General features: G+C 38.6%; 1 protein-coding gene across 1 annotated transcript in view; it reads left to right on the top strand.

The window, feature by feature from the left end:
• The window catches only part of TTN (titin), a 282,592-nt gene that overhangs the window by 179,774 nt on the left and 82,946 nt on the right, over nucleotides 1-19,872 (top strand). The window contains exons 213-247 of the mRNA XM_055088819.1: nucleotides 2,057-2,180; nucleotides 2,730-2,996; nucleotides 4,700-4,797; nucleotides 5,479-5,647; nucleotides 5,744-6,010; nucleotides 6,117-6,383; nucleotides 6,476-6,754; nucleotides 6,846-7,254; nucleotides 7,359-7,483; nucleotides 7,586-7,852; nucleotides 8,631-8,900; nucleotides 8,996-9,298; nucleotides 9,390-9,692; nucleotides 9,942-10,129; nucleotides 10,220-10,334; nucleotides 10,441-10,725; nucleotides 10,825-10,976; nucleotides 11,904-12,051; nucleotides 12,359-12,536; nucleotides 12,836-12,957; nucleotides 13,051-13,338; nucleotides 13,446-13,742; nucleotides 13,857-14,043; nucleotides 14,513-14,628; nucleotides 14,721-15,020; nucleotides 15,134-15,433; nucleotides 15,527-15,632; nucleotides 15,722-15,918; nucleotides 16,002-16,307; nucleotides 16,406-16,684; nucleotides 17,239-17,538; nucleotides 17,647-17,949; nucleotides 18,063-18,425; nucleotides 18,734-19,036; nucleotides 19,327-19,626. Coding sequence (XP_054944794.1) covers nucleotides 2,057-2,180; nucleotides 2,730-2,996; nucleotides 4,700-4,797; nucleotides 5,479-5,647; nucleotides 5,744-6,010; nucleotides 6,117-6,383; nucleotides 6,476-6,754; nucleotides 6,846-7,254; nucleotides 7,359-7,483; nucleotides 7,586-7,852; nucleotides 8,631-8,900; nucleotides 8,996-9,298; nucleotides 9,390-9,692; nucleotides 9,942-10,129; nucleotides 10,220-10,334; nucleotides 10,441-10,725; nucleotides 10,825-10,976; nucleotides 11,904-12,051; nucleotides 12,359-12,536; nucleotides 12,836-12,957; nucleotides 13,051-13,338; nucleotides 13,446-13,742; nucleotides 13,857-14,043; nucleotides 14,513-14,628; nucleotides 14,721-15,020; nucleotides 15,134-15,433; nucleotides 15,527-15,632; nucleotides 15,722-15,918; nucleotides 16,002-16,307; nucleotides 16,406-16,684; nucleotides 17,239-17,538; nucleotides 17,647-17,949; nucleotides 18,063-18,425; nucleotides 18,734-19,036; nucleotides 19,327-19,626 — 8,281 coding nt within the window. The remainder of the gene's footprint in view (nucleotides 1-2,056; nucleotides 2,181-2,729; nucleotides 2,997-4,699; nucleotides 4,798-5,478; nucleotides 5,648-5,743; nucleotides 6,011-6,116; nucleotides 6,384-6,475; nucleotides 6,755-6,845; nucleotides 7,255-7,358; nucleotides 7,484-7,585; nucleotides 7,853-8,630; nucleotides 8,901-8,995; nucleotides 9,299-9,389; nucleotides 9,693-9,941; nucleotides 10,130-10,219; nucleotides 10,335-10,440; nucleotides 10,726-10,824; nucleotides 10,977-11,903; nucleotides 12,052-12,358; nucleotides 12,537-12,835; nucleotides 12,958-13,050; nucleotides 13,339-13,445; nucleotides 13,743-13,856; nucleotides 14,044-14,512; nucleotides 14,629-14,720; nucleotides 15,021-15,133; nucleotides 15,434-15,526; nucleotides 15,633-15,721; nucleotides 15,919-16,001; nucleotides 16,308-16,405; nucleotides 16,685-17,238; nucleotides 17,539-17,646; nucleotides 17,950-18,062; nucleotides 18,426-18,733; nucleotides 19,037-19,326; nucleotides 19,627-19,872) is intronic.

Raw genomic sequence — 19,872 nt, 5'->3', positions numbered from 1 at the left:
CAGCTCTTCACTAAGGAAAAACCTTTATATGAAATTTTATTCCTGACTCTTTTTTTTACACCAGCATAATAAACAGTTCCACTGGTGAAAAATTTTGACATTATTCTTAACTGTAAGTGAACTCTGAAGCAAAGTCAATCTGTATGACAGGGCACAGTGTCTTATGGAATTTTTGGATGGTAGAACTAGAAGAACCTTCAATTGTCTTATAATTTACTGTCAGGATGGCCCTGTCTGTAGCCTGATTTTCAATTGCACATGCCACAATTATGGGACCTAAAGGCAGCCCATATCAAGGCAGTGTATTCTTTTTTTGTTTTTAATTAATTAATTTATTTATTATTTATTTTTGGCTGCACTGGGTCTTCGTTGCTGCGTGTGGCGTTCTCTAGTTGCAGCGAGCGGGGGCTACTCCCTATTGAGGTGTGCGGGCTTCTCATTGAGGTGGCTTCTCTTGTTGCGGAGTTTGGGCTCTAGGCACGCGGGCTTCAGCAGTTGCAGCCGTGGTCTCTAGAGTGCAGGCTCAGTAGTTGTGGCACACGGGCCTAGTTGCTCCATGGCATGTGGGATCTTCACGGACAAGGGCACGAACCTGTGTCCCCTGCATTGGCAGGTGGATTCTTAACCACTGCTCCACCAGGGAAGCCCAAGGCAGTGTATTCTTTTTGACAATTCATTTTCCTACAGTCTATACCCCTTCAAACCACCTAAGGTTGCATTTACAACAAGAATTTATCATCCAAATATTAACGGTAATGGCAGCATTTGTCTTGATATTCTAAGATCACAGTGGTCTCCTGTTTTAACTAGTTCTGAAGTTCCTTTTTCCATTTGTTCACTGTTATATGAACAATTGTAGCCCTGCCTGATACCTGATTTTACCAGTCATGAGGTGCAAATACATGAAAGGGAAGAAGAGGCACATCTTCATTTGTGTTTTTGAACAAAATTAAGAAATTGTACAAATTATTTTAATCACAGTTTAATTGGCTTGCAAAATAATTTTAATTTGCTAAAATAATTGGGAAGAATTACAGCTCATTGCAAGGCAAACACCTTGCATTTAGAACATAAGTTTACTTTCAACTTACTATATGCAGTCAATTTTTCCCCTTCCTTTCATGATTTAGCTATTCTAAGTTCTTCCTTTATATATATAAACCCAGCAGCAGAATGGAGGCAAATATATATGTATACATATAAATACACACATATAAATTTGCCTAGGCATTTCAACATAAAAGTCCTCCTAGTAACTATGTAAAGGTAACTGAGAAACTATAAAGGCCTAAAATTTCCTTCAAAGATTCCAAACTATTGGTTAGAATTATTTTCAAATACATATATGCTATACAAATGATTATAAAACAGCTTGGAGAGCACTATTTCAAACTGTTACCTGAATGAACTAAATGCACCAAAAAAATATATACACACACACACACACACACACACACACACACACACACACACACACATATATATAGGAACGCCACTTCCTATATTGTTTTTTTCTTCCAGTTTTATTGATATATAATTGACGTACAGCATTGTATAAGTTTAAGGTGTACAGCACAATGATGTGACTTACGTATATCATGAAATAATTACCATAATGTTTCGTGAACATCCATTATCTCATATAGATTTTAAAGATATAGAAGAAAATTTTTTTCCTATGATGAGAATTCTTAGGATTTACCCTCTTAACAACTTTCATATGTAACATAGAGCAGTGTTAATTATATCTATCATGTTGTACATTACATCGCTAGTACTTATTTATCTTATAAATAGAAGTTTCTACCTTTCGACTGCCTTCATCCAATGAACCCCCATCCTCACCCCCCACCCCCAGAAAACACAGATCTGATATTTTCTTCTGTGAGTTTGTTTGTTTTTGAAGTATAATTGACCTATAACACTATATTAGTTCCTGGTACATAACATAGTGATTCTATATTTCTATAGATTTCAAAATGATCACCATGATAAATTTAGTTACCATGCATATATTCTTAAACTGCACCTTTTTTTTTTTTTTTCAAAAAACTAGGTGGTCACACGTTCAGAAGGAAGAGTTCATGCACTTACTCTGAGGGATGTAAAGTTAGAAGATGCTGGAGAAGTCCAACTAGTAGCAAAAGATTTCAAAACGCAAGCCAACCTCTTCGTGAAAGGTAATCACATGGCTTATTTTTTAAAACATGTATAATGCAGAGGTTCATAAATAATGCCAACTCTCAACTATCTGTATGTGGTAAGTACCACAGATCATTAAAATCCACCAAATATCAGAAAGTCTAATTTTACTTTTTGGCTTAACAAAATAGTTCACAGACTACTAAAAAAAAAAAAAAAAAAAAAAAAAAAAAGCCAAAATTGGCTAGAATAGGTTTTACTTCCTTTTTCCATCCCCACTGTTTTTACTGCCTTTCATAAACAGCTGGAGGAAGAATTATTATCAATAGGTATCTATCACTCTCTTAACCAAGAGTTGGCTATTATTTCCTTGATGTTTCATATTCTCTAAAAATGCTTTTCCTCTGTATATAAAAATAATGATGAAACATCATTATTAGATGAAAACACCTGAGTGGAATCAAAACTTACAAATGAAACTTAAAAACAGAAAAGCCCTCAAGTTACGAGAGGAAAATCGAGGAGGTGCTGAAACTCTTGGAGAAGGAAAGGAGAAATACCTTGGCTAATTAGTATGATTCTTTCAGAACCCCCAGTTGAATTCACTAAGCCTCTTGAGGACCAGACGGTCGAAGAGGAAGCCACTGCGGTACTGGAGTGTGAAGTATCCCGAGAAAATGCTAAGGTGAAATGGTTCAAAAATGGGACAGAAATTCTCAAAAGCAAGAAGTATGAAATTGTTGCTGATGGCAGGGTCAGGAAACTTATTATACACGGCTGCACCCCAGAGGATATTAAAACATACACTTGTGATGCTAAGGATTTTAAGACTTCCTGTAACCTGAATGTCGTGCGTAAGTATTCTTACACAGCACTTTTCACTTGTAACTCTTTGATAACAACAACAACAAAAAACCCCACTTTTTGCATGCCCTTCTTGGCCTAACTGCATTTCTTGGCAACTTACAGTATCGATACTGACGTAACATGATATTTTATGTGTTTAAAAAAAAGAGAGAGAGGTCCTTCCACTACTTCTGGTCTGAGAAGGGCAGAGTGATCACTTTTTGCTATGCTTCTCACTGAGTAGTGAGAGATGTGCTCTTGTCTACATGGGGTAAGCCTACTGCAGGAATATCTCAATACAGATGAGGACAAATTGAATTTAAAAAGACAAGAAGGGTGTCATTAAAAAAAAAAGAAAGGAAATGAAAGCAATTTCCACTTGGAAGGAAAATGAATTTTCAGGTATGAGGAACCACTAGAAAATGATCATGAAATTTCAGTCTGAATAGGAACACACTAGAGGTCTGCTGTAATATGATAAAGCCCATTCACATAATGCTGTCTCTGAGAATAAGGATGGAAAAGAAGATGGAGAGAAGCCTGTATCCTTTGAGTCCTATAAATGAAGAGAACACTAATGGTTTTTAGCACTACTTCTTCCTCTGGTGGAAAATAAAATGTCTTTTTTTCAGAATGCCACATGCTAGCTCATTTTTTTCATTCATTCATTTGTCCAGCAATAATATTTTAGTGTCTTTATTTTTGTGCAATATTTGCTATTGGTTTAGTTGCTTCCCATCTGTCAACAGCTCATAGTGGCTTTGATTGTGCTTCCATGCATCTTGGTCTGTTTTATTCTTTCCACTTTGTGGCTGCTCTGCTTTCGCTTATGACAGAATAGCTTCTTGGGTCTCTTTCTTCCCTTTGTTACCTACTTTATCTCTACTCTAAGAAGGCTCAGCAACAATGAGCATATCTTCAAGCCTATTAGCCAGCACTTGTGTCCCAGAATTTCACTGATCAAGAAAGGGCATCTTGGGAAGGACTCACAAGGAACCCTGAAAGAAGGAAGGGCATGTGGGCAGCTCTCCAATCCTATATATCCACCAACTTAATTCTGGAGATAAATGAAACCAGAGATTAAAAAAAAAAAATCACCCTTCCATGCAAAGCATGTTGTTTTGTCACACTAATGGACTGTATACCTGACTTATACGTGACCTCTTTGAAGCTGACATACACCGAAAAAGCTGAATGTGATTTCAATTGCAAACTCATGTCTCTTAGCCATAGACAAGACTGATCATAGCTTTTCAAGCTGCACTATCATTGAATTCTTCTAATTTCTCAAAGATTATGCTGCCTGCCTTAAATAAGATAACGATTCTTTGCTACTGGTGTTTCCTTTGACGATATCAACTTTCAACTCTGGAGAAGTATCAACGAAGATTTTTCCTCCAGCTATCATTCAGAACTGAGCTGGCGATAGATAGATAGATAGATAGATAGATAGATAGATAGATAGATAGATAGATAGACAGACAGACAGATAGATAAATAGGAAGAATTAGTTGGACATATATTATGCCACATAATTTTATGAACACTAAGAGATATGTAAAATGCAAAGTATCACAACTGAATGGCAGCTCCAAGTGATTTCCAAATCAGCTGTAGCCTGCTAATATGAAAAAGCCTGCAAAAGCACCATAATATGTCAGAGTGAATTTCTAGAAACCTCATTCTGAATTCTGATGACCTTCTCTTACAGCTCCTCATGTGGACTTCTTAAGACCACTCACCGATCTTCAAGTTAAAGAAAAAGAAATGGCTCGGTTTGAGTGTGAAATTTCCCGAGAAAATGCCAAGGTCTGTGATTGTGTGGTTGCTAACTTGTGTTTTCTGATAACTTTGTTTACTTTTGGTCTGACCAAAATGAACAAAACAAAAAAAATGAATCAAACCTCTCTGTAGTCATCACTTTACTTTTAGATTAATGATTATTACTTTAGTGTGAGATACATACTTGATTTAATTGTTCTCTTTTTAGTATTACTATTATTCATTTGCTATTACTTGAAAAACACTGGATGTGCAATCAGGAGATTTAGATATTATTAATTTGAACCATATGAAATTGATGTTTTCTTAGGTTAAAAACAATCAAATAAAAAAAAACAACAATCAAATATCAGCAATTTCATATGTCTCTACTCAGTATTCCTGGTTGCCATTAACTACCATTGGCGAGTCAACTTTGAGTCCTGGAAAACAAAGGAGTTGGTCTGCATGAAATCCAAGGCCCTCTACGGCTCTAATACATGATCCCATTATTTTTAATAACTGATAATAGTATCACAGCTGCTCACTTAATAATTGAAGCAGTTTGTTCTTGTATTTTGGGGTTTGGTTATATTTACCACTTTGGTTCTTCTTCATAATACAAAGTCTTATTGACTGCTTTTAGAAAAGCTTAGGATCATAGTTCCTCTTAAGGACACACATGTGAAGGAATAACAGAACTGATAAAGGTATTTATCTTAAATATAGGTTCAGTGGTTTAAAGATGGTGCTGAAATTAAAAAGGGCAAAAAATATGACATCATATCTAAGGGAGCAGTCCGCATTCTTGTCATCAACAAATGTCTACTGGCTGATGAAGCAGAATATTCCTGTGAAGTAAGGACAGCGCGAACTTCCGGCATGCTGACAGTCCTGGGTAAGAATGAAGTCTTTCTTTGCAGGAGTATATGTGTTGGGAAAAAAAAAATTTCCAGTTTAATTCAATGTTTTTTGTTTTTAATTCTTCTTGCAGAAGAAGAAGCCATCTTTACAAAAAATCTTACCAACATTGAAGTTAGTGAAACAGACACTGTAAAACTGGTTTGTGAGGTCTCTAAGCCCGGAGCAGAAGTAATTTGGTACAAAGGGGATGAAGAGATCATTGAAACAGGAAGATATGAAATACTTACTGTTGGACGAAAGAGAACCCTGATCATTCAGAATGCTCACCTGGAAGACACTGGCAACTACAACTGCCGACTCCCAAGTTCTCGAACTGATGGCAAAGTCAAAGTTCATGGTATGAAAATTACAGTGAATACTATTGTATTTTAAGAAAATCATACTTGTTGCATGTAAGGTACAAATGCTTAATTTTTCAATATCTTGCAACTTTTTCTTTCCAGAACTTGCTGCTGAATTTATCTCAAAGCCTCAAAACGTTGAAATACTTGAAGGAGAAAAGGCTGAATTTGTCTGCTCTATATCAAAGGAAAGCTTTGCAGTCCAGTGGAAGAGAGATGATAAGACACTTGAACCTGGAGATAAATATGACATAATTGCTGATGGCAAAAAGAGGATCCTAGTTGTGAAAGATGCCACATTACAAGATATGGGCACTTATGTAGTCATGGTTGGGGCTGCCAGAGCAGCAGCTCACTTGACAGTAATTGGTAAGTTTGTTTGTGCTTCTTGGATTTACTTATATTTGCATCTACCACATTAGTACTTCTTCATACTATAAAATCTTGTTGATTGCTTTCAGAAAAACTCAGGATCATAGTTCCTCTGAAGAACACCCGTGTGAAGGAACAACAAGAAGCTGTCTTTAACTGTGAGGTCAATACCGAAGGTGCCAAAGCCAAATGGTTCAGAAATGAAGAAGCCATATTTGATAGTTCAAAATACATTATTCTCCAAAAAGACCTGGTCTACACCCTCAGAATTAGAGATGCACGATTAGATGATCAAGCCAACTATAATGTGTCCCTGACCAATCACAGAGGTGAAAATGTTAAGAGTGCAGCCAATCTAATCGTAGAAGGTAAGTCACTTATTTGACATTAGAGATTTTAAAAACCAATTTCTATTACAAAAACAATTAAAATCAACACTCTTCTTCTCCTTTCCAACAGAGGAAGACCTTAGGATCATTGAGCCTCTTAAAGATATTGAAACAATGGAGAAGAAATCTGTCACATTCTGGTGCAAGGTGAACCGTCTCAATGTAAGACTGAACTGGACCAAAAATGGAGAAGAGGTGGCTTTTGACAACCGTGTTTTGTACAGAATTGATAAATATAAGCACTCTCTAATCATTAAAGACTGTGGCTTCCCAGATGAAGGTGAATACATTGTCACTGCTGGACAAGATAAATCTGTTGCTGAACTTCTCATCATAGAAGCCCCTACAGAATTTGTGGAACATTTGGAAGACCAGACAGTCACTGAGTTTGACGATGCTGTCTTCTCCTGCCAGCTCTCCAGAGAGAAAGCAAATGTAAAATGGTACAGAAACGGGAGAGAAATCAAAGAAGGCAAAAAGTATGTGAGAGCTTCTCAGTCTCTATTTCTGTAGCTATATATACAAGTTTGCCAATTTAGTGGTCATTATGCAAGCTAACCAATAATTCAATCTCTTCTTTTAGATACAAATTTGAAAAAGATGGCAGAATACATAGACTCATTATAAAAGACTGCAGGCTGGATGATGAATGTGAATATGCTTGTGGAGTAGAAGACAGAAGGTCTCGAGCTAGACTCTTTGTGGAAGGTACATATTAAGTGAAAGGACGATTTTTAAAACTAGTACGTTTTTAAATGTTGTTAATCCCAATACAAACATGTTTGTATTTATTTCACATTTTCTTTTCAGAAATCCCTGTTGAGATCATCAGGCCTCCCCAAGACATCCTTGAAGCCCCTGGTACTGATGTTGTCTTTTTAGCTGAGCTCAACAAAGATAAGGTGGAAGTCCAGTGGCTAAAAAACAACATGATTATTGTCCAGGGTGACAAACACCAGATGATGAGTGAAGGAAAGATACACAGGCTACAGATTTGTGACATTAAGCCCCGTGACCAGGGTGAATACAGATTTATTGCCAAAGACAAAGAAGCCAGAGCTAAGCTTGAACTGGCAGGTAAGTCCCTTTCTTTTATTTTCAAACATCCTTACAATACCACAGATACTGGGTAGGTTTCAGATTTCACAGTTAATTAATGAGAAAATGTTTGTAAAAGCTTTTTATTCCTATTAAGCCTTGTCCACGTTAACTATTCTAATTCCTCTTACCACCAAGTGTCCTGAGTAAGAGGAAATTGACAGCATTGCTCTTTACATGCGATAACCTTGCACAGCTCCTGGCACATGGCAGCTGTTTGTTAACTCCTAGAATTAACCTATTGCCCTGAGAGTCTTCCCAGCAAACCCAGACCTAGAGACAGCCCCATTCTTTTCTATTTTCCAAATCCCTGTGGGGCCTCTTAGGTCTGTTCTCATCCTGATCCAAGCTTCCAAGACATCCTTAGAGGTTGGCATTTTGAAAGAGCCATTAATGCACCTCTTGTGCGTAAGAACAAGTTTATCTGGTTTATCTTGAACTAAGTATGAGGTGCCTATTTTATACAAAAAACAAAAAACCAAAAACATGTTCTGTGCACTATATTCAGGCTTCTGTTATTATTATTGGCAAACAATGGAGATTTTGTGGTTTCATATCATACTTAGTCCTCTATTCTTCAGAGTCTGATAATTTGCAAAATAAGCCGTGAGAACTCTAAGTCAGCTAGTGTTCTCTCCTGTAAAGTTACTGTGACATGTAACCAGTATTTGCTAACAAATGCATAGTAAAGAAGCTATGGCATAGCTGGACTACAATAAATAACTCAAAAGCATTCACATATTATTTTTCTCACTAGCCGCACCTAAAATCAAGACAGCTGACCAAGACCTGGTGGTTGATGTTGGCCAGCCTCTGACCATGGTGGTGCCCTATGATGCCTACCCCAAAGCAGAAGCTGAGTGGTTTAAAGAAAATGAACCTCTATCTTCAAAAACTATTGATACTACAGCTGAACAGACTTCTTTCAGAATTTTAGAAGCCAAGAAACGAGACAAAGGAAGGTATAAAATTGTGCTTCAGAACAAACATGGAAAAGCAGAAGCATTCATCAATTTACAAGTTATTGGTAAGCCCTTGAGTCACTTGGACTTTATTGGCAAAGCATAACTAAAAGCGTGATAACACACTAAAAAAAAAAAAAAATGTGTATGTGAATTCCAGATGTTCCTGGGCCAGTACGTAACTTAGAAGTGACAGAAACATTTGATGGTGAAGTGAGCCTCGCTTGGGAAGAACCATTAACTGATGGTGGAAGCAAAATCATAGGTTATGTTGTTGAAAGACGTGACATTAAGAGAAAGACCTGGGTTCTGGCCACTGACCGTGCAGATAGTTGTGAGTTTACTGTCACTAGACTACAAAAAGGAGGAGTTGAGTACCTATTCCGTGTGAGCGCAAGAAACAGAGTCGGCACTGGTGAACCAGTAGAAACTGACAGTCCTGTAGAAGCAAGGAGTAAATATGGTAAGAAGAAGTTTTTAAGTAAATTGTAAGCTAGCTTATCTTTGCTTTTATCCCTGAGATAACCTAAAGCCCGTGTTTTCTGGAAATCCAGATGTTCCAGGCCCTCCTTTGAATGTAACGATCACTGATGTGGACAGATTTGGTGTCTCATTGACATGGGAACCACCAGAGTATGATGGAGGTGCCGAGATCACAAACTACATCATTGAATTAAGGGACAAGACTTCTATCAGATGGGAAACTGCCATGACAGTAAGAGCTGAAGACCTGTCTGCAACTGTCACTGATGTGGTGGAAGGACAGGAGTACAGTTTCCGGGTTAGGGCCCAAAACCGAATTGGAGTTGGAAAACCAAGTGCAGCCACACCCTTTGTCAAAGTTGCTGATCCGATTGGTGAGTCCATCAAAAAAAGGGAAATAAGTACCATATTTAATCAAGAAATTACACTTATCGATTAGAATAAATCAAATTAAACAGAAGTTAATGAAAAGAACATCAGAAAAATTTGAACAAAATTGTAGAAATCCAGACTGTGCCTGCTTGTATCCAGTGAATATGGGGATGAGAGAAATGATTACAGCATTACCTTAATAAGCTGTCACTTAATTAAATGGTATGCTCCAACTCTTTCTTCCAATCCAGAGAGACCAAGTCCTCCTGTGAACCTAAACTCCTCAGATCAGACTCAGTCATCAGTTCAGCTCACATGGGAACCTCCTCTGAAAGATGGAGGAGGCCCAATATTGGGCTATATAATAGAACGATGTGAAGAAGGAAAAGATAATTGGATTCGTTGCAATAAGAAACTTGTCCCTGAACTGACTTACAAGGTAGGGCATGTGTATCTAAAATAAATAGTCGGTAAATGATCATGGACTTAAATGTATATGTATTTTACAAATATTGATTCATAATTTTAGGTTACTGGATTACAAAAAGGAAATAAATATTTATATCGAGTATCTGCAGAAAATGAAGCTGGTGTTTCAGATCCATCTGAAATTCTTGGTCCTCTAACTGCTGATGATGCATTCGGTAAATGGATATTTTATTTTTAGATTTGGGAACAGCACATAGCTACTTTGGGGTACCAGGGATTTAAATACAGTACTGGAAACTCATTAAGTTTTCTTTTTGGTAGTTGAACCAACAATGGATTTAAGTGCATTTAAAGATGGCCTGGAAGTTATTGTGCCAAATCCTATCAAGATCCTGGTTCCAAGTACAGGCTATCCAAGGCCAACTGCTACCTGGTCTTTTGGAGATAAAGTACTAGAAGCAGGAGACCGTGTGAAAATGAAAACCCTATCTGCCTATGCTGAGCTTATCATTTCACCAAGTGAACGTCCAGACAAGGGCATTTACATGCTGAAGTTAGAAAATCGTGTGAAAACAATTTCTGGGGAGGTTGATGTCCGTGTAATTGGTAAGGAATGAAACTTTTGTGATCTAAGGTGATTTGACAGTATTAACAAATATTGGTTCAAGCTATTAATGATTTCTGACTGCATTTTTTTTTTTTCAGCTCGCCCAAGTGCACCCAAAGAACTGAAATTCGGTGAGATAACCAAGGACTCAGTACATTTGACTTGGGAACCACCAGATGATGATGGAGGAAGTCCATTAACCGGATATGTTGTTGAAAAGCGAGAAGTCAGCCGGAAAACATGGACTAAAGTGAGTTTTGAGCAGCAACTACAGAAAAGAGAGTGGGGGAAATCCTGGAATGTCGAGATGCCTTGCAAAGTTTTTAGGTTTTTACCTTTACTTTGCTGAAAAAGTACCTACAACTTTTTAAAATGTATTGATGCTAATGCTTCCTGAGGTAGTTCAACCAAGATTTGGTGTAATTGCCTCATTTTGTGAGCCTTACCAGATTTTCAACTAGGTTTATTAAAAAATAAAACAAAACTTACCTACTCACTTGGTACCTGATAAGTATCCAATATGCCCTTTTAAGCTATAAGCTATTCTAAGGACACTAAGGACTTAACTCCCTGGTGGCCATACTTCTTCTCACTCCACTAGATTACCTTAGTTGGCCCAATCTGCCATTTTCTCTCCTCAGTTTATACCATTACTATTTTTTACCTTGATTTATCATATTTCTAATAACCAAGCTGGTAGAAAGAATCAACACCTTATTTGCCGACATTTTTCTTTTTTTCTTTTTTTTTTTTTTTTTGCGGTACGTGGGCCTCTCACCGCTGTGGCCTCTCCCGTTGCGGAGCACAGGCTCTGGACGCGCAGGTTCAGCGGCCGTGGCTCACGGGCCCAGCCGCTCCGTGGCATGTGGGATCTTCCTGGATCGGGGCACGAACCCGTGTCCCCTGCATCGGCAGGTGGACTGTCAACCACTGCATCACCAGGGAAGCCCTTGCCGACTTTTTAATGTGTACAAACTATGAAGCAGTTCCACCTTACATTAGGCGTCAAATATTATTATGTCTTACTTTGCAATTTTTTCCTTAATCTGAAATTAATGTAAGAATAATCCTTAGCATTCAAAACAACTTCCATTTGTAACCCTGCTCATGGTAAAAATATTTTGACTTAAGCAGAGTTTTTGGAAAACAGTTTATTAACTGTATTGCTTTGTCCCAGGTTATAGACTCTGTGACCAACCTAGAATTCACAGTTACTGATCTTGTTCAAGGAAAAGAATATTTATTTAAAGTCTGTGCTCATAACAAGTGTGGCCCTGGAGAACCCGCATATGTTGATGAACCTGTAAATATGTCAGCTCCTGCAAGTGAGTACATTCTTGATGTTTTCTTACCTAGCCTCTTGTTACCTGTTTTTGCTTTTATTTTTATTTATTTATTTATTTATTTGGCCGTGCCACGCAGCTTGTGGGATCTTAGTTCCCCGACCAGGGATCGAACCCGTGTCCCCTGCACTGGAAGCACAGAGTCCTAACCACTGGACCACCAGGGAATTCCCACCTGTTTTTGCTTTTAGACCTGGAGTTGAAGTTATGGGGGAAAGACACAGGTTGGCAGTATGGAGATTTCATAGATGGCCTATCTAAGACTGACTCTCTCTTTAAAATGCTATAGCGGTACCTGACCCACCAGAGAATGTTAAGTGGAGAGATCGAACAGCCAAGAGCATCTTCCTAACATGGGATCCACCTAAACATGATGGTGGTTCACGCATCAAAGGATATATAGTTGAAAAATGTCCACGTGGTTCTGATCGATGGGTCGCTTGTGGAGAACCAGTTGCAGAAACAAAGTAAGTTTTTAAATTATTTGGCACAAAAGTAAATATTTACTCTTATGAAAATGGGCTTTCTTTTGGGAAATCTAAATGTTAAGTTTAGAACTTCCTTGGTGTGCCTGTCTGATTTTTAAAAGTGCTGCTGAACTTACCCTTTAATCAAGGTTTTCATTAGATAAAATGTTGAAGCAATCCAGAATTAATTTAAAGGATAGTATTATACCAGGGGTATGAATTTTGGAAATATTATGAATACTACACAATGGAACAGATTAAATGCATTAAGTAAAATATCCTATTTTGTTTTCTGACAGAATGGAAGTAACAGGTCTTGAAGAAGGCCAGTGGTATGCCTATCGCGTGAAAGCCTTGAATAGGCTAGGAGCTAGCAAGCCAAGCAAACCCACAGAAGAAATCCAGGCTGTGGACATACAGGGTACTTGCTTTTGGTTTTTGCTTTATCAGTCAGACTTTTGACTTTAATTCTGCCTAAACTTGTTAACATCTTAAATAATCTTTTCCAATTCAGAGGCTCCAGAAATTTTCCTCGACGTGAAGCTCCTTGCGGGTCTCACTGTAAAAGCGGGAACTAAGATTGAGCTTCCTGCCACTGTAACTGGCAAACCTGAACCTAAAGTAACCTGGACAAAGGCTGATACGCTTCTGAAGCAGGACAAAAGAATCACCATTGAAAACGTTCCTAAAAAATCCACAGTGACGATCGTGGATAGTAAGAGAAGTGACAGTGGCACATACATAATCGAGGCCATGAACGTCTGTGGTCGGGCCACCGCTGTGGTAGAAGTGAACGTCTTAGGTAAGGGAGGCTCTCATTTTAAAAATGGGCAAACTCGTTCCAGCTACTTTTGAAAATAAAACATATTAAAAAAATGCTTTTCTCTGAGTATTAAATGTCATCCACAGATAAACCTGGACCCCCAGCTGCTTTAGACATCATGGAAGTGACCAGTGAGTCATGTTTTCTCACATGGAACCCACCACGCGATGATGGTGGATCTAAAATCACAAACTATGTCGTGGAGAGAAGAGCGACCGACAGTGATATGTGGCACAAGCTCTCGTCAACTGTCAAGGATACAAAGTTCAAGGCAACCAAATTAACACCCAATAAAGAATATATATTCAGGGTTGCTGCAGAAAACATGTACGGTGTTGGTGAGCCAGTTCAGACCACTCCAATAACAGCCAAATATCAGTTTGGTAAGTTTCTCATTAATCAGGTGGCTAAAAAAAAAAGATACTTGTGTCAAAGTTGGATGTAGGTGTCATATTTATATACAGGACATATAACACATATGATTATCCTGTCTATAGATCCACCTGGACCTCCAACTCGCCTAGAACCTTCTGATATCACTAAGGATGCAGTGACCCTCACATGGTGTGAGCCAGATGATGACGGTGGCAGCCCCATCACGGGTTACTGGGTTGAAAGATTAGATCCTGATACTGATAAATGGGTTAGATGCAATAAGATGCCAATAAAGGATACAACATACAGGTACGCCCAAGCTCTCCATCAAGATGTTAAAAAAGCAGTGTATATAAATTTTCATTTTTAGCATTCCTTTTGATTATACCGATTATATATTACTATAAAATTTTAAATTATTTTTACTTATCTTTTCTATTAGCACATAATTTCAAAAATCATATAAATTCCACTGGAAGGCACATTTCTGAATTTCTTACCATAAAATATAAACTGTCTGGAAGTACCAAACTGTTTGGTCCTCTAGTATATTATGGTAATGATTATTATTATAGATATTATAATTAGATTGGTACATGTGACCAAATCTAAAGTGTGTGACAGTTCAAAGGCAATTTTTAATTTATATTGAAATATTTCAGTTAAATATCCAAACCAGTTTTTCACAATTTAAATAAATTAGCTTCTTCTATGTGAAATAAACAGAGGTTTCTCCTTCTTATCATGGTATTCAACTCACACTTTGTTCCTAATTCAGAGTGAAAGGTCTCACCAATAAGAAAAAATACAGATTCCGTGTGTTGGCTGAAAATCTTGCTGGACCTGGAAAATCAAGCAGATCAACTGAGCCAATCTTAATAAAGGATCCCATAGGTATTATTCATATATTTTCTGTGATTATTTTGAAGCTTATATTAACTCCTTTTGACAAACCTCAATAATGATTTCATTTCATTGACTTGCAGATCCTCCATGGCCCCCTGGAAAACCAACCGTGAAAGATGTAGGCAGAACATCATTAATGTTGAATTGGACAAAGCCAGAACACGATGGAGGGGCAAAGATCGAGTCTTATGTCATTGAAATGCTAAAGACTGGAACAGAGGACTGGGTCCGAGTGGCCGAAGGGGTTCCCACCACCCAGCATTTGTTCCCAGGGCTCATGGAAGGGCAGGAATACTCATTCCGAGTTAGAGCTGTGAACAAGGCGGGCGAAAGTGAACCCAGCGAACCCAGTGACTCTGTGCTTTGCCGGGAGAAACTTTGTAAGTCACTCTTAATTATTTCATCCCTGCTATCTAATCTCTTAGTGACTACTAGAAAATTTAGTGAAGACTGAATATTGGACAATAAGAAATTTAATTTTTTTTTCCTTCAGACCCCCCATCACCACCTCGCTGGCTTGAAGTTATCAATATTACAAAAAATACAGCAGACCTAAAGTGGACAGTTCCTGAGAAAGATGGAGGGTCGCCCATCACCAACTACATTGTGGAAAAGAGAGATGTGAGGCGGAAAGGCTGGCAAACAGTGGACACAACTGTCAAGGACACCAAGTGCACAGTGACCCCACTGACCGAGGGTTCTTTATACGTGTTCCGAGTTGCTGCAGAAAATGCCATAGGACAGAGTGACTATTGTGAAGTCGAGGACTCTGTCCTGGCCAAAGACACCTTTAGTATGCTCTCTAACTTCATCTTTGTGACACCATTTGTAGTGGATTGTCACTTTTCTCCCTGGTTTTTCTAACCACTGAATATTTTGCTTTCAGCCACCCCTGGACCACCCTACGCTCTGACAGTGGTTGATGTGACGAAAGGACATGTTGACCTGAAGTGGGAACCACCTAAAAATGATGGTGGAAGACCAATACAGAGGTAGAATTTTAATTAACTCATAAAGAAAAATTTACATTTGGCTGAAAATTCTTTATTCATGCTCATGAAATGCTTTGTTGTTTCAATAGATACGTCATTGAGAAGAAAGAAAAGTTAGGTACCCGTTGGGTGAAAGCTGCAAAGACCTCAGGACCTGACTGTAACTTTAAAGTAACTGATGTCATTGAAGGAACAGAGGTCCAGTTTCAGGTTCGGGCAGAGAATGAAGCTGGAATTGGACACCCAAGCGAACCCACAGAAATCCTGAAAATTGAAGATCCAACAAGTAAGTAGTGTGGATTATACGAAGGATATTGTCTAGAGCTTGATGATGAGATTGTGGATGTGAATGTTTCACTCTCTTTTCAGGTCCTCCTTCATCTCCCCTTGACCTGCATGTGACCGATGCTGGGAGAAAGCACATTACCATTGCTTGGAAGCCTCCAGAGAAAAATGGTGGAAGTCCTATTATAGGATACCATGTTGAAATGTGTCCAGTAGGCACTGAGAAATGGATGCGAGTTAATTCTCGCCCAATAAAAGACTTGAAATTCAAGGTTGAAGAAGGTGTTGTGCCCGACAAGGAGTATGTTCTGAGAGTGAGAGCCGTCAATGCTGTTGGTGTCAGTGAGCCATCTGAAATCTCCGAAAACGTGGTTGCCAAAGACCCAGACTGTAAGAATAGTTTCATTTTATAATTAATAAAGTAGGCTTTACTCATGCACTGCATTTTGACACACCCTTTTTTTTCCCTTTTGGATTATCTCTTACAGGCAAGCCAACAATTGATCTGGAGACTCACGACATTGTCGTCATTGAAGGTGAAAAATTAAGCATTCCTGTTCCCTTCAGAGCTGTCCCAGTTCCAACCGTTAGCTGGCATAAAGATGGCAAAGAAGTTAAAGCAAGTGATAGATTAACAATGAAGAAGGATCACATCTCTGCACACCTTGAAGTTCCCAAGAGTGTCCATGCAGATGCTGGAGTTTACACCATTACCCTGGAGAATACGCTTGGCTCAGCAACTGCCTCAATCAATGTCAAAGTCATAGGTAATCATTCTTTGATGAAACACCAGACATTCTTCACCTGTTGGGAAAATTGGTTAACTCTGCAATGTTAGTATAAATGGCTTCATGAGCTGGCCATTTGTAAACTAAATGTCCTTTCAGATTATTTCTTCCCATATGAGAAGCAAAGCAATTCTGAAGAGATGAAATTGCTATTTAAACTCTGATTACGCTAATTTACTTCTGTTGTAATTATTTGCATGTGAAGTACTAATTTAAATAAAAGATATGGCACACCCAAAGAATGTTTAAATAACCAATATTCATTTGTTAATTGTATTTGCATGTTTTCATAGTGTTCTCAACCAGGAGTGGTAACATTTTCTGCCCCCTTCCCCCCCACACATGGATGGTGTTTCGAAATTTGGGGAGCCATTTTTGCTTGGAACAAAGACTAAGGCGGAAGCTACTGACATTTAGTAATTGGGAGCCAAGGATGCAAAATGGCCTGCAATGTCCTACTCAGAGAAAGAGTGTGCTCTTAATATGCTGACTTTTCAGGTTACAATAATAATAGTCAATTTGATTTCTAACAGGCCTACCTGGACCATGCAAAGATCTTAAAGCAAGTGACGTGACCAAGAGTTCTTGTAAATTAACCTGGGAACCTCCAGAATATGACGGTGGAAGCCCAATTCTTCATTACGTCCTAGAACGCAGAGAAGCTGGGAGGAGGACGTATATACCAGTCATGTCTGGTGAGAACAAACTGTCTTGGACAGTCAAAGATCTCATACCAAATGGTGAATACTTCTTCCGTGTTAAAGCTGTCAACAAGATTGGTGGAGGCGAATATATTGAACTGAAAAATCCAGTCATTGCTCAAGATCCGAAGCGTAAGTTTGAGCATGAACGTAATAGAGCTAAGAGTTAATATGCTTTTTTTTTTTTATTTTAAGAAGATGGGTTTCCCTATATTAACATGTTTTTTTCTTGTTCTTCAGAGCCCCCTGATCCACCTGTAGACGTTGAGGTACATAATCCTACAGCTGAGGCAATGACTATCACATGGAAGCCACCTTTGTACGACGGAGGGAGCAAGATAATGGGTTACATCATAGAGAAGATTGCTAAGGGTGAAGAGAGATGGAAGAGATGCAACGAACACCTGGTACCAGTCCTGACCTATACAGCAAAAGGCCTTGAAGAGGGAAAGGAATACCAATTCCGTGTGCGAGCAGAAAATGCTGCTGGTATTGGCGAACCTTCTCGGGCCACTCCTCCAACCAAAGCCTTAGATCCTATTGGTAAGTTGTGTTTAATGGGTTTGCCATTTTTCCATCGTAAAAGAAATGAGAATAAGGTTTTGTCAGATATTTTAATCAGAATTGAAAACAATTACTGTTTTTAATCATTGCAGATGCCCCGAAAGTCATTATGAGAACAAGCCTAGAAGTGAGACGAGGTGATGAAATAGCACTCGATGCAACTATCTCTGGGTCACCTTATCCAACTATTACGTGGTTAAAGGATGAAAATGTTATCACACCAGAGGAAATTAGGAAGCGGGTAGCACCCTTGGTTAGGAGGAAGAAGGGTGAAGTTCAAGAAGAAGAACGATTTGTCCTGCCTCTGACACAGCGTTTGAGTATCGACAACAGTAAAAAAGGAGAATCTCAGCTACGTGTCCGAGATTCTCTCCGACCTGATCATGGCCTGTTTATGATCAAAGTTGAAAATGACCATGGTATTGCAAAAGCTCCTTGTACCGTCAGTGTGCTAGGTAAGTAGGTAAAAGTACACTTTCCAGTGGAAGAAAGTTAATATGAGAGTTTTGCGGGCAGTTAACAGAGGTGGGAAATAGCTTCAGCAAGGTATCCTCGGTCCCATTTTTTTCTCCTGGCTACGTAAAAGAAATCAACTGACCTTGTTATTCATTAGCTAATGTGATACAAAGATAGACAGATGTAGGAAAAACAGAAGTTTATGTCACAGAAGCACACTGTGTTTACAAGTTTAGAAGCACACTAAACATTTACATTTTCCATTGCTACACAAATTTTTAACCACTTCTGTCTTTCAAAATATCAGATACACCAGGACCACCAATCAACTTTGTATTTGAAGATATTAGAAAGACCTCAGTCGTCTGTAAATGGGAACCACCCCTTGATGATGGTGGCAGTGAAATTTTAAACTACACTTTGGAAAAGAAAGACAAGACAAAACCTGACTCAGAATGGATTGCCGTCACTTCAACACTTAGACATTGCAAATATTCAGTGACAAAGTTGATTGAAGGAAAAGAGTACCTCTTCCGTGTAAGAGCTGAAAATAGGTTTGGGCCTGGACCACCATGTGTTTCAAAGCCACTTACAGCTAAAGATCCATTTGGTAAGGATCTTTAGCATTTAAACTTTTTTTTTTTTAATTTACTTGAGCCCAGCCGCTCCGCGGCATATGGGATTTTTCCAGACCGGGGCATGAACCCGCGTCCCCTGCATCGGCAGGCGGACTGTCAACCACTGCGCCACCAGGGAAGCCCTAGCATTTAAACTTTGCCTTTTTGTCATATGTTGGTATACATATTATCACAGCTTGTAAACTTGAATTTTTTTTTTAAACTTGAATTTTTATGTCATACTAGGGAATTAATTCAAATATGCCTTTTTAATTTTAATCAGAACCACCTGATGCACCTGATAAGCCCATTGTGGAAGATGTCACCAGTAACAGTATGCTAGTGAAATGGAATGAACCAAAAGATAATGGAAGCCCCATCTTGGGTTACTGGCTTGAAAAACGTGAGGTGAATAGCACACACTGGTCTCGTGTCAACCGAAACCTTCTGAATTCTTTGAAGACCAATGCAGAAGGCCTGTTAGAGGGACTCACCTATGTCTTCAGAGTACGTGCCGAAAATGCAGCTGGACCTGGAAAGTTCAGTCCCCCCTCAGATCCCAAAACAGCACATGATCCAATCTGTAAGTAATTCCTTAAGAAGAAAGTGGGGTATAGCATGGTCACTATAATTAACAGTACTGTTTTATATGCTTAAAAGTTGTTGAGAGAGTAGATCTTAAGTGTTAGCAAAAGGTGGTAATTATGTGAGGGAGCGGTGGTGTTAACTAACATCATTGTGGCAATCATTTTGCAATATATACATGTATCAAATCACATTGTACACCTTAGACTTACATACGTTATATGTCAATAATATCTCAGTCAAG

This window comes from Physeter macrocephalus, chromosome 2 (assembly GCF_002837175.3).
Source record: "Physeter macrocephalus isolate SW-GA chromosome 2, ASM283717v5, whole genome shotgun sequence".
NCBI lineage: Eukaryota > Metazoa > Chordata > Mammalia > Artiodactyla > Physeteridae > Physeter > Physeter macrocephalus.
This window is presented reverse-complemented; position numbering and strand designations above follow the sequence as displayed.